Below are 15,000 nucleotides of genomic sequence, written 5' to 3'. Positions count from 1 at the left end.
CTATTCGTTGGTTGAAAAACTTTTAGAATATTGTTTTTTAAACGCGCTGATAAAGCTCAAGGGCTGAAACAGTTGTATGCAATTTTTGGACTAATGAAAGAAAAACTTCCCGAAAATAAATAAATACTTGTCTATCTACCCCTATTTAATGTGGTATCTTTTAAGAAACATGTATATACATGTAAGTATGTATATGGCATAATCACTTTGAAACATCGGTTCCCGAAGTTAAGTAACCTTGTGCCTGGTCAGTATTAAAATGGGCGACCATTTGGGAATTCCGGGTGCTGTATGTGCTCTGCCCTTAGCCTGGCGTTGTTTCAAAGCTGTCTTGGGCCTGTCCTTGCCACTGGACTCGAGCAGGAACAATTCAGAAGAGGTGGGGTTGTGGATTACATAACTCTTGCCTCACAATTACACGCACAGCTACCCATACAAGGGTGTCCATTATCTTTTGAGACTGAACGGAGACATCAATCGATCGACCGATTGATATATATATAAATTTACATATATTTATGTATGCATATATCTATGTGTGTGTATATGTGTATACATGTATATGTATATACAAATATACAAATATAAAGAAAAAGCAGAAGAAGAAAAAGAAGAAATACGACGATAAAGTAAAGATAAAGAAAATCAAAATAAATAGAAATAGGTAATAGTTATAATACACAGGTAAATTGGTTAATAACTGGGTTAATTTTGAGACTGAAATTCAAATGCTCAAACTCACCCAACGATGTGAACAGTATTCAATCCAATGGTCGATTGCTTAGATGTCCGCCCGAAATCGCAAAAAAGACTAAAGACACGGTCATCAGCTGTCAGCAAAAATGGTAATTTCTGCACAGACACTTGGATGCTGTAGAGGCCGCCAGGTGATGTCTTGTTGAAGAAAAGCAACAGAACATGAATTATTAAAAGTGCCAAAAATACACATACACAATAAATCAAAATGTAGTTCAGCTAAGAACTGAAAGAAAGTATAGACAAAATATAAACAAAACCGTCGGTTATTAACATTTACAACGCTGAACGAATTTATTAGTTTACGGACAACACATATATTATGACACAAGATGTATGGAATTTACAGCACGATTCGAAATGCCTTTATATATATATATATATATATATATATACTTGTGCCCGATATTATTCATACCCCACCTTGAAAATTGAGTTTATTATGTGTAACTTTGTAAGAATTTATGGTTTACGTCCATATTGATACATATTCTTAATAAACCTCTTCTGATCATTTTCGTCATTTTAAAATCTCGGGATACTTGTAATAAAAGAAATATACAGCTATTTATAAAATCTGCAATGTTCAAAAATAATCATACCCCCTTATTTTTTCAGTATTAATCGAATTTCTGACTGTTTGTTTGCTGTTTGATTCTTATTTTGAATGCTTTTATACAACCTTTGATTAATTTCATTTCGTTTTCTGCATTTTTCAGAAATTAAAATGATATCAACTGAAAACCAATAAAAGAATAAAAATTATTAGAATGGGGAAGAAAAAAGAGCTTAGTAATTATCTTAGGGCTAAAATTGCGAATTCACATAAGGATGGTTTAGGTTACAAGTCAATTTCCAAGAAATTTGAGGTCCCTACAGCAACAGTACAGAGCATCATCAAAAAATTCCAGAGCCACCACACAACAAACAACTTGATTGGTAGAGGAAGGAAAAGGAAACTGTCTGCTAGAGCCACCAGGAATATTGTAAGAAGTGTTAATGCAAATCCAACCACCACTACTAAGGACATTTTAGAAAATCTGGAGTCTTCTGGCATAAAAATATCGAGGCAAACATTGCAAAGGACTCTGCATGAAAATGGTCTTAAAGGAAGAAGACCAAGAAGGACTCCATTGCACACCGGAAAACACCTTGCAGCACGTCTAAAGTTTGCTAGGACCCATGTGAATTCTCCAGAGTCCGTTTTCTCAAGTATTTTGTGGACTGACGAAACAAAAATTGAATTGTTTGGCCATATGGATGCTTCTTACGTTTGGAGGAAGAACGGAGAAGCTTACAACCCAAAGAACACCATACCCACGATGAAACATGATGGTGGTAGCCTAATGTTTTGGCGCTCTTTTTCGGCTAGTGGTCCAGGTAGTTTGGTCAAGATAGATGGAACCATGAAGAAGGAGCAATATTTGGAGATACTCCAGAAAAACATTAGACAGGATGCGGAGAATCTCCATTTAGGACCAAACTGGGTCCTTCAACAGGATAATGATCCAAAACATACTGCCAAAATAGTCACGAAATGGTTTGAGGATAATCAAATTAATGTTTTGGAATGGCCTTGCCAGAGTCCCGACCTGAACCCTATCGAAAACCTCTGGCACATATTGAAAACTGAGGTTAAAAAGCGGAAACCTAGAAATTTGAGGGATTTGGAGAACTACTGCATTGAAGAATGGTCAAAAATCAGTGTTGATGCTTGTAAAAACCTTGTTAATAAATATCCAAAACGGTTACAGGCAGTTATTAAGAATAAAGGGCATGCTATTGACTATTAGTAAGAGAGGTATGAATAATTTTGAACTAGTGCCATTATTGTTTTTCTTTGTATAATGTTTCAAACTTGCATAATTTATTTATTTGTTGAGTTTAAATTAAATGCCTATGCTTGATTTATTGTCTGAAATCCCTTTAATATTGTCTACCTTCTGGTTTGAGCAATATTCTTATAGAAATCTCAAAGATCCGAGGGGTATGAATAATATCGGGCACAAGTGTATATATATATATATATATATATGTGTGTGTGTGTGTGTGTGTGTGTGTGTGTGTGTGTGTGTGTGTGTGTGTGTGTGTGTGTAAATCCAGGCTTGAGATAATCAAAAGTAGAAACTAATGAATACAACGAGGTCATTAGATAGTGCTCGATGGCAAGAGCAAAATATTTTTTAATTATTTATACGAAGGTAAACAGTTACATTTGGTCGCTACAAACAGCCATCTGTTTCAGTCAATGAGACTTTTTTCTTCTTTTTTCTTTACTTTTTCTTTACCTTTTCTTTTTTTCTGTAGCGTCAAATGGTTTAGGGTCGTCTGACCAAGTCGCATTGACTGAAACAGATGGCTGTTTGTAGCGACCAAATGTAACTGTTTACCTCCGAATAAATAAATAATATATATATATATATATATATATATATATATATATATATATATATATATATATATATATATAAATGGAAGAAGTGAGGAAGCATGGCTGTGGAAATCTTTTTACCCGAATACGATGTCCAGCATGTTAAAAATATATCCTTTGTTGTAAAAATCTAATGGATAAACATCTGAAGAAGTTGGTGGGGACAGGATATTTTTACGGAAACATAAATCGTAAAATTGCCACTCATTAATGAAACAGCTGTAATGGAAAAATCCAGGAAATAAACAAAGGTTATAAAAAAGAAGACGTGAGTCTTTGAATTTTCAACAAAACTTTGCACTATATATATATATATATATATATATATATATATATATATATATATATATATATATATATACATATATATATATATATATATATATATATATATATATATATATATAAAGTTATAAAAATATATGTGGAAATTAAGCTGCACATAATATTCTGCGTGTCATTCTTGTGAGAATTGGCCCTGTCGGTGGGGCATTATAATACACCGACTGCCTCCCTGCAGAGGGTAAAAGTCCCTCAATGGGGGTCCCTGGATATGACCTTAAACTATATCCAGTGGTGAGGCCCCAGCTTGCGGGCTTTGGGGAGTGTGGAGCCACACTTTAATTACCATTGCTCCCAGGTCCACTCTGACCCGGAGTGGTAGTACCTGTTAGGGTTCCAACTATGGATTAAATAGAAATCGACTTGAAAACAACAAATATATTCTATTAAAAGATTTTTCTTCAATCTTTGGATTCGGCATTAAATAACCCGAAAAGGGTTGATATGCCGTAAAACAAAAACAACCAACCAACCAACTTGTGAGAATTCGCCAAGCTTATGCTATATTTTCATAACTTACTAACTGGCTCTACTTATGTATTGATCACTGTTAAAGTAAATACTGTAAATTTACTCATCGAATATATCTTCTTAAATTAATTTTTGGTTGAATGAAATAGCAATATATATATATATATATATATATATATATATATAAGATCTTATTAAGATCTTTGACTTACTTGTTGTTTCATCAAATACTTTTGCATGCAAAATCCGATCCCGCATTTTGCTAATTCCTACCCTCTGACGAGAAGGAAAGTATTTCTTCGAAACTCCGCGGATTAAGGACTATCCACTTATCTAGTGTTTCCTTTTTAGATTAAATATGTTTTTAACTCATTTCAAAGTGTGTTTTAACATGTTTTATTAACTGTTTGCTCGTATATATATATATATATATATATATATATATATATATATATATACATATATATATATATATATCGTTTAGGTAAAAAGCAACGATCTGCTATAAAAAACATATTTCGAATCAATCTTATTTTTACATCTTCTTTTTCTTCATATATAGATATTTCCCACAAACCTCTGGCCTTGATGACGGAAAGACTAAAAATTGTCGCTATGGCTTCAAGGGGAGACTTGATTCCAAATATTTCTCATATGTTATATCTCCCCTCTTTTAGAAATAGGATACGATTATGAATATCTACAGTATCAAATAATCCTTATACACTGTGAAATTTACTTTATGTATGAAAACCAAAGTTGTGAGATATAACATATGAGTAATATTTGGAATCAAGTCTCCTCTTGTTGTCATTTCAGATCATTTGAAACCATAACAGCAAGTTTTAGTCTCTCCATCATTAAGTTGATTCGTCTGACGCTTCAAAAAAAAATAATAATAACTGGTTAAATTTCTGTTCCAAAGTGATGAGCGAAGCTGCTCTGAGAGCATCTTACTCTAGTATTCCGAATTCGCTAGCCCAGCGGCCAACTGTCCAGAATCCATGTCATTTAAGTAGTTTACTTCTTGTCCACGTGTTTCGTTATTACATTTAAACTTAAATGCACAAAATCTGGCTTGGCCACGTAAACGGGACAGAAAGTTATCGATTCACTAATTTCTTGTGTCAAAGAATGGTATTTGTTCCTGTGTATTCCCTTATGTAACTCTTTCACTGTTATCAGTCGTATTTGTTGCTCAAGGTACTCCTCCGGTGCGGGGTAGAGCGTACCTAGTTGTATCAAGTCAAACATTAACCTGTTCGTGTGAGGGTCGCTTGTAACAAAATAGACTTCGTAGCCTCGTAGGAGATGTCCTTTTCTCTTCCCTGCAACCTCTATCTCACAGAAGAGATGTTGCGAGTTTGTCTCTGCTTAATCGTTATTTTCATGGTAAGTGCTTGACTGAGCTTCAGTCTATTGTCCTCCCTCGCCAAACTTTCACAAGAAACACTCGTTTAGCTGAAAACACTATCAATAATTCCCCCCACACTTTATCTGTGCCTAAACCTAAACGTAGATTCCATGAACAAAGCTTCTTTCTTAGAAGTGCATGCCTGTGGAACTGTCTTCTGTTTTCCTGCTTTCCAGTTGACTACAATATAATTGTCTTCAAGTCCAACGTAAACAAGTTCTTGATGAGCCGTTACACTTAAGTTAACAAATTTACCGAATTTCCATTACTAACGATTCTATATTGTCTAATTGACTACTGTACACTCTTAACCCTTATCCTCGAGTGGTCTCTGGGCCTGGGTAAGTGGTGATTCCTATGGAAAAAAAATTCATTCCGTAGAGTAACTTGTTCGTCCAGTTAGCACGCGTCTTTATAACGGGCGCATGAATCCAGGATTAATGTCCATTCTCCTTCAGTGGCGTCTAGCTCTATCGACAATCGTTCCGGTTTTTTTTTACTCGTGGCAAGTTAGGACGTCATCGAAGCATTTCTTTTCTGAATTCTATGTTTTCTTGTTGGAGTTCTACTAACTGTTTCATAAGTTTAAGGTATTCCTGGTCCATTGCGTAATCCCGTGTAATTAAGCATCCAAAGTTAAATTTTCCTTTTGTTTTTGTTGCTAAATTTTATTGGTCTTGAGCATATCCTATTCGGAGCGCCATTTAGAGTTGAAGGAGCATTAAACCCTGATTTCCAACCGGTGCCTATACCCGTATTTTTATAGCCCTTAGGGGAGAGGTCCTGGATATAACCTTAAACTATATCCGATGGTGAGGCTCCAGCTTGCGGGCTTTGGGAAGTGTCGAGACACCCTTTAATTGCCATTGCTCTCAGGTCAACTCTAACCCGGAGTGGTAGTATCTGTTAGGGTCCCAACTATGGGTTAAATAGAAACCGATTGAAAAAAAATATATATTCTATGAAAATGTTTTCTTCAAAATAACTGGATTCGTACCTGTTGGGGTCCCAACTATGTGTTAAATAAAAACCGATTTGAAAAAAATATATATTCTATTAAAACTGTTTCTTTAAAATAACTGGATTTGGCATTAAATTACCTGCAAAGGGTTGATATGCCGTAAAACAAAAAACAACCAACCAACCAACCTTAGGGGAGATAACTCCTGCCTGTCTCCGACCAGTCTCTACAGCCACCTCTACAGTAGATGTAAGGTTTAGTATGCTTATAACTTGACTTTAATCTTTAAAATAGACATGAAAAATCATGTAAGATTTTTAATTTTGTTACTATGCTGAACAAATGACAATGCATGCAATTAAAAAAGGAAATGAACTTACCTCGATATGGCAGATTCGTTTTTCTGTGGTGTTCTTTCTCTCACCAATGTATATGAGCAATGTATAAGGGTTACGTTTCGAGCCGTCGCCCCTCACTACACCGCTCTGTTTGCTGCAGATCGACCTTTTCCCGACCACGTAAATATCGTACACCCCTGTACGATTCGCTTGTTCGCTGCTATCATCTCCTTGGTAACCAGCGTGTCGGGTGTTTGCCGTGTCCCATGTATACTGAAATACAATCATCCGTTGGGATTGATCGCACATAAATCGACCTGTCAACGAGACGGCATCATTTAATGTATACAAGTATAATTTTATGAAATGGCATAATATACATGTATATATTTTCAGTATTAAAATCAACAGTGCTCAATACGAGAGTAGAGTCTAGTAGCAAACACTGTATATATATATATATGTGTGTGTGTGTGTGTATGTGTGTGTGTGCGCGCGTGTGCGTGCGTGCGTGTGTGTATACATATATATACATATATATACATATATATGATAATTAAGCAACGCAGAAAAACTTGGAAACCTCCGTGTACCTTAAATGAATATATTTTAATACTTTAGTATATATATATATATATATATATATACATATAATTTTCAGAATGTGAGATATTATATAATTATTTCCATAGCCAAATGTCGCAGCTCACAAGAACCATGACAGCCAAAAAACCTGAAGTCCAAGACTCGAGTTTTTCCCTCGTTTTGGCTCATAGTTAGACATATCCAAACTTGGAATTCGAAACCCGTTCTTTTTGCATGCAAGGCAGCGCTCTGCCACGTGATGACCACATCCCATGTTCGAGACAAAGTAGGGCCGTTTCATAGTCGAATTTCACTGCGGTTTGCTTGATCTGTGTTAGTTAATAGACTTTCTTGTGTGTTTGACAGGGTTGCTCAGGGGGGCAGAGCGCTCGCCTTGCATGCAAGAGGCTCGGGTTTCGAATCCCGAGTTCGGATATGTCTTACTGATGAGCCCAAAATGAGGACACGACATTACTTGGCTGTGGAAATAATTACACACACACACACACACACACACACACATATATATATATATATATATATATATATATATATATATATATATATATATATATATATATATACAGTAGCAGGGGAGTCCGATGTTGTCCAGAATTGAATAAGGATCAACGGATGTTTTATATTGCCATAGAAATCTGTGAAATCAAGTAAATCGATTGATTGCCTGCTTTAGTTACTAGTGCACTACTGCAAAAGAGAGAATCTTTACATGCTACCTCCCCCGCAGTAGCTTAGTTTACAATACATTATAGTTTCCATTGCACTGTAGAGAACCTACCGTTGGTTTTATAAAATTATTTGATTTGAATTAAAATTTAATATGAAAAAGTTAAGTATCATGCTTCAGTTGTGCTCTAAACAAAAACTTTCATTTCGAACGCGCTCCTGTCATATCAAAGAACATACTCGTGAATTTTGTATGCATGGCTTTTCTGTTTATGTGGTGATAATGTCTCGAATTTAAGTTTTAAATGAAAATTCAAGTATCATGGTTGAATTGTCCTCTAAACAGAAACAATCATTTCGAACGCGCCCCTGTCATATCAAAGAACTTATTATCTTTTATACGCCGGGTCTTTCTACTATTGCGGTGATAATGTTTAGATTTAAAGCTTAAAATACAAAATTCAAGTATCATGGTTGAATTGTATTCTAAACAGAAATATTCATTTCGAAAGCTTTTCTGTCATATGAAAGAACCAACTTTTGATTTTTATATGCTGGACCTTTCTGTTTGTATGCTAATAAAACTTCTCAAATGCACTTTTGATTTTAGGTTGCATGAGTTAACTTTACTCCAAATCGTCTGTTCTTTCTTTTAATATTTTTCGATTATTGATTATCGATACTTATGGAAGACATTCTGATACAAGACTTATCCAAGAACACTGCCAGGTACATAAAGTACATTTGTTTTAAATTCCAAAATATCGGCGTAGGAACGAAATGACACACATAGACAACACATACACACAGACAAACAAAGTTCATCTCCCATATAATATTTTGATTGCAGAAATTCCCCTCTGGACCAAAGTACCGTAGGTTTGCAAATACAAATTTATTATGTCTAGACAATTATCTTATTTAAATAATTAGCAACTATCTTATGTAAATTTAGAAGGACATTATAGACACATTTATTCGTTATAAAAAAATCCTATATTTTATCCTAGGAGCATCATCGTCATAATCGCACCATCTTCAGAAGAAGTAGTTCCTATTTTTACCTCTTAATCTGAAGTCCTCCTGCCGCCCCAACTTCATCGGGATGAAATATACGCCTTATCCTATATTGTCCTGGCACCCGTTGTAACTGCATCATACACTTATAAACATACCATTATCTTCCTATTTCCCGATTAAAAATAATAATTTCTCCATTCTAAAATTCCGGCAATTCTCATTGGTGTGGAGCTGACAAATCGATTATTCCGGAATACACATCTTATTACAAAGACGAACGCGCCAAACCTTATCAAATATGGCGGATCTCTCTACACAGAAGCAATCATTAAAAAAAACAAATACAACCATAATAACCGCTCATAATTAGAAATTTAAGTACTGATACAGTTACAGTTGCCTATAAATACATTAACACAACGAAACTACTCCCGCCCCACATTAAGAAAAAGCCTAAAACAAAAACATAACATTTATAGCAACCAGTTTTTACTTTTTCACATTCCAAGCGGCTTATCCAACCAAACACGCATCGTGGTTTAAAAATAAACTTGAAACAAAAAAATAACATTTACGGATAACAGTGTTTACTTTTTCGCATTCCGAGCGGCTTATTGAAACAAACACGCATCGTGTTTGATTCGATAAGCCGCTCAGACTGTGAAAAAGTAAAAGTATTTTTTCTTTGGTACTTGTGCACTTTTTCCACCGTGCTGAAATAATAACGCTATCATTTTGAAAGCCATTCATAACATGGAGACTGGAGGGTGTTTTGTGAATATTTTGTGCTTCAGTATCGTATGTACCATTATTTACAGTCGTGTTTCCGTTTTCGCACATGTGTGTGCGCATTTACTGCCAGTTTTAAAAGTAAATTTTATTTTTTCTTGATAAAATACTGTACTTTCACCTAACAATTTACGGTTTCCATAAATAGCATTCATCGTTTATTATATATAAAAAAGGCGTTTACATTTTTCATAACTACCATTCATCTTTTCCTATCAAAACATGTTGTGAATAGAAAAAAAAGAAGACGTTTACGGTTTACATGCATACCATTCATCTTTTGTTATAAAAAAATATTTACAATAGAAAAAATTGGACAAAATACTGTACTTCCACTTAAAACTTTGCGGTTTTCATAAAAACCATCCATCTTACACTAGAAAAACTCCGTCACTGACATTTTTCTTTAATAAAGGTAGAAATAAATTTCAATTATTCTGTAACTAATTATTCTTGATTATATATTGTAATTACATCTTACATTTTACAATTACAAACAAGAACTGTTCAGCTTTCATTGAAAAACAAAACAAAAAAATGAAAAGATGGTCACACACTTTTTGAGGACACTTATTTTTTTAAATAAAATTTAAATGAAAAATTTCAAAAACCTTTAAGTGTCGAATGTAATCATTAAATCTATTTATTTATTTATTTATTTTGCCGATATTTCGCTAATAGTTAGCCTCATCAGGAGAGGTAATCTGATCTGAGATTTTGTTCTTTCTTTTTTTTTTTCATGTTGGTGTTATGGTAAAGGTAATCCCTCGGAGTAGAAGGGAATAGAAAAGTAAAACCACGTGTGTTAATACTAAGATGAAGAAAACAAAAAGAAGAACTCTCGGATCAGACTACCTACCTTGATGCGGCTATGTATTAGCAAACTATCGGCAAAAAAGTATAAATGAATAAAATTATTTGACCATTACATTCGACACTTTAAGGTTTTTCAAATTTTTCATTCAAATTTTATTTAAAACAAAAAATGTTTTAAACCGGTAGTATAAACACCCCCAACACACCCACAACACGCCCATGTTTCTTATTCCGAAATCAGTTCTTACCATGGGGATGTTTGAGGTAACTTTTCTTGACATTAAAAAAAAAAATTATATATATTTAGTAAATTTACAGTAGATTTTTTTGTTACTTTAGCACTTTTGCCACCGTGCTGAAATAATAACCTTATTATTTTGAAAGCCATTCTTAACATGGGGAGGGGAGGGTGTTTTGTAACTATTCTATGCATCCATCAAACAATGTACTAAAAAAAAAGATAAAAAAAGATATCGTGAAGCTTGAATTTAACCTGAAAAAAACTATTTTAAAATGTACAATTGTTACATTTTTTATTTGTTTTTTTTTTATATACGTATATTTTTCGGTTTGTTTGCTTGGAAATTCGTCTGCGTCTGTTACTTTAGTCGGTTTCATCCGGTGACTGCTGGTTGATACCGAACCGTAATTGACAGAAAATCCCAACGGTTTACACAGATATCATTCAACTTTCATTATAAATAAATAATGTTTACAATTGAAAAACAAAACGTTTACTGCCATTTTTTTTTCTATAAAGCTGAAAACAAATTCCATTATGCCTTGGCAAAATACTGCGCCTTCACCCAACAATTTACCGCTTTCATAAATATTCTTCATCTTTTATTATAAAAAAAAAATTTACAATGGAAAAATAACTTTTCGTAAATATCATTCATATTTTATTATTAAAAAAATAGAAATAAAACGTTTACTGCCATTTTTCTTTAATAAAACTAAAAACAAATTTCATTATTCTTGATTAAATTATTAAATCACAAAAGTTTATGAAACGTTGATCTTTTATTGAAAAACAAAACACAGATGTCTTTTTAACGGTGCTCGGTAAAGATAGCACCGGTAGAAATGGCACCGGTAAAATTGGTACCGGTAAAAATGGCACAAGTGAATAACTAGGTAAAAATGGCACCAAAAGGTGCTACTGAAGCTATGGGGTCCCAAATTCTAACCTCATTTTGGGTTTTGTAAAAGTTCCTATTTTCTTGCTGTCAACGAGGGCAGAGTTAGACACAAGGTCGATTTTTAATATCCAGCCCCCCCCCCCCACAAAGGGGCAGTTTTCATCGGAACAAAAGATTACAATTACCTCAGTTTATCTAAAGGTTCTTATTTAATTGCACCTCACTAGGGCAAAGTTAGACACTAGGTTGGTTTTAAATCTGGGGAATATCCAGCTCCCCAAAAAGGGGCATTTTCGATCGGAACAAAAAATTACAATTACCTCAGTTTAGAAGCATTGTTTATCTAAAGGTTCTTATTTAATTGCACCCCGCGAGGGCAAAGTTAGACACAATGTCGGTTTTTAATCTGGTGACTATCTAGCTCCCCAAAATGGGGTACTTAGGACTAATGAATCGCAACTTATCAAGGATAAAACACACTCGAGGATAAGGGTTAATGTGGAAGTTTTCAATTCCACTAAACAAAATGCATCTTTTCTGGACAAGTTGTAGTTGTATTTTTGGGTTCTTTTTTTCATAATGAATCGCTAGGTATCAAGGATAAAACACACACGGGGATAAGTTTTTTTTCCCTAAAACAAAACAAAATAAAAATTGTTTAGTGTAATTAAAAGCTCCCTGGTTGACACTTATCCTCGACTGGCTTTTATCTTTGATAAAAGAAAAAAACTAATTTTGGTGCACTCTAAATTTATTTTATCATTGAATGTATTTTATCGTTGATAAGTTGGGCTTTGCCATTTTTTTCTTATTTATCCAAAACTGCTATTATTGAATAAATATTGAACTCTGGAATGTTTCTGTTGAACTCGAGAATCTGCACAGAATTTCTGTCGGAGGTTGCATCGACTGATACGTTAACAAAGTGTAGTATCACTTCTGATGCTACACTCCACCTATTATCTCCCCGTTCAATGAAGAATTAATAAATCCTTTCAGACTGAGACAATTTTAATTTTTGTTCTGATCCAGAGTTCCTCTTGTAGGAGAGCTGGATATTGCCCACATAAAAAAAACGACATTGTGTCTAACTTTGTCCTCTTGGGGAAGCAAGTAAATAGGAATACTCAAGATGAGAATAGTAGTCCAAAGCTGGAATGGGAACAGTAACACAAAATTCTCAAAGCTAAACTGTATCAATGTTGTTAATTACCAAAAATAGTTTTATTGCCTTATTAACAAATTCAACAGACACATAAACTAAAGTGAAGTGTTGTCGCGTATACGTGCGAAAAGGATTTATGACCAATTCATCTCACAGTTTCATGCTCACAGTTGAGTATGAAACCGTTCTGGGGGACATTTCTGGGGTCAATCGGTCACTGGGTATATTTCTGACATAAAATTATAAACTGATTCCAATATAAATAACAGCTTACTGACCAAATATGACAGAGTTCAGTTTTGACTCACTAAAATAGGTACTTATACGGGTTTGGTTTGACACCCCGAGAGTACAAACAACGTTGAAATAATAACTATTTAGAAAGCCATTCTTAACATGGAGGTGGGGTGAACTATTTTGCACTTTCACCTAACAATTTAATGAAATAAAAGTAACATTATTTTTTTAAAGTTCATATTTATTTCGGTATCAAACATCCATAAGTACAATACGTTCGTTTGTTTACAAAATAAAAAAAAAGTTTATTTCCGCACCAAGGGGAGAGGTCATTGAATATTTAGGCTGTGAACTATAAGACTCAACGCACAAGGAGTACTTAATTTTAAAGTATAAAAATGTATCGAACTATAATTTTAAAGTTTTAATATTTCTTTTTAATGAGTGATTCATAATTGAAAAAAAATATGCTAAAAACATTTATAGATTATTTTTAGTATTTTTGGGGGGGTTACATTAAGGTTGTATAAAATGTATCAAAATATAATTTTAATTCATCAATGTAGTAATTTAAAAAACATGAAATATTTATGAAGAAACTTCTTTATATTTGAGTTTCATAAAGGGGTCGATAACTCGTCTCCATTGCCGACATGTTGCAATGCAGGAGTTCCATAAAAAAGAAACAACACTAAGTGTACATAAATTACGAGGAACGAATAACATAATGTTGATTTCTGATTTCAATATCAGAAGCCGTCATCAAATGGACTGTTCCTCGCTATAATTGTTTATGCCTAAGTTATTTTGTTTGTATTTTTGAAAAATATATAAACTGCTTATTTTTATTTTATTTTTACTTTTAGCATATCTTGCGTTTGGTAGCATTTATTTGTTGTATATTTTACTTTTTCATTTTGTTGTCTATGGTAATAAATGTTCGATAATTCTTATTTTTAAGGCATTTATTAGTATAGACATCGAATCGAATATATGATAAAGAAACAAATAAATAGAAGTAACTAATTAAAATAAAAGGAACTTGTTTGTAAATAAGGGAGATTTTTTAAATTTATTTCTGCCCAGTGTTCAACTTATAATAGGGAAGAAGAGGTGAATGAATTACCACACAGATGAAAAAAGTTATTTCTGACACCTGTGACGTAATAGCACTTTGGGAAATCTCAAAAACGAGATTCGCATTTAGGATCTATTTAAATTTGACAAATTTCTCATTATTTTCTGTAACACCGGTGACGTCGCAGTACATGACCTAACTTTTGGAAAACTCAAAACGAGGGTAAAATTTGAGACCAGATCGGTCGTCTAGCACCCTTTTTAATTCGACAAATTTCGCACGTTTTCCCATTTTAATATACTATGAGATATTCATGCATGTTCTCGTTTTGTCATTTTTCTCATTAATCCATTACGTGCCATTTTTACCGGTGCCATTTTTACCTATTTATTCACTTGTGCCATTTTTACCGGTGCCATTTTTACCAGTGCTATTTTTGCCGGTGCCATTTTTACCAGTGCCATTTTTACTGGTGCCATTTTTACCGGTGCCATTTTTACCTAAATTCCTTTTTAACAGTACCCAGCGTAGTATAAACACCCCTAAAACACCTGTAACATCCTCATGATACGAACGTTTTTCGGGGGGGGGGACAACCCCAACCTATACATGTTAAGAACAACTTTCGAGGATTGTTTTCCCGAAAGCCGTTCTTACCATCGGGATGTTAGGGGCAACTTTTCTTGACATTAAAGAACAAACAAAATATACAGATTCAGTAAATTTACATTAGTTTTTTATTTATTTATTTATTTATTTATTGTATTT

General features: G+C 33.7%; 1 protein-coding gene across 1 annotated transcript in view; it reads right to left on the bottom strand.

Moving 5' to 3' along the window:
• Positions 1-15,000, bottom strand: part of LOC145291623 (uncharacterized) — a 284,342-nt gene that overhangs the window by 137,977 nt on the left and 131,365 nt on the right. The window contains exons 4-5 of the mRNA XM_080137698.1: positions 6,756-7,030; positions 743-894 (exon numbers count right to left, since the gene is read on the bottom strand). Of these exons, the coding sequence (XP_079993824.1) occupies positions 743-894; positions 6,756-7,030 (427 nt within the window). The remainder of the gene's footprint in view (positions 1-742; positions 895-6,755; positions 7,031-15,000) is intronic.

The sequence above is a fragment of the Euprymna scolopes genome, chromosome 12 (assembly GCF_053919585.1).
Source record: "Euprymna scolopes isolate OS-2025 chromosome 12, ASM5391958v1, whole genome shotgun sequence".
NCBI classification, from domain to species: Eukaryota; Metazoa; Mollusca; class Cephalopoda; order Sepiida; family Sepiolidae; genus Euprymna; species Euprymna scolopes.
The sequence above is the reverse complement of the archived record's forward strand: the minus strand, read 5'-3'. Positions and strand labels throughout refer to the sequence as shown.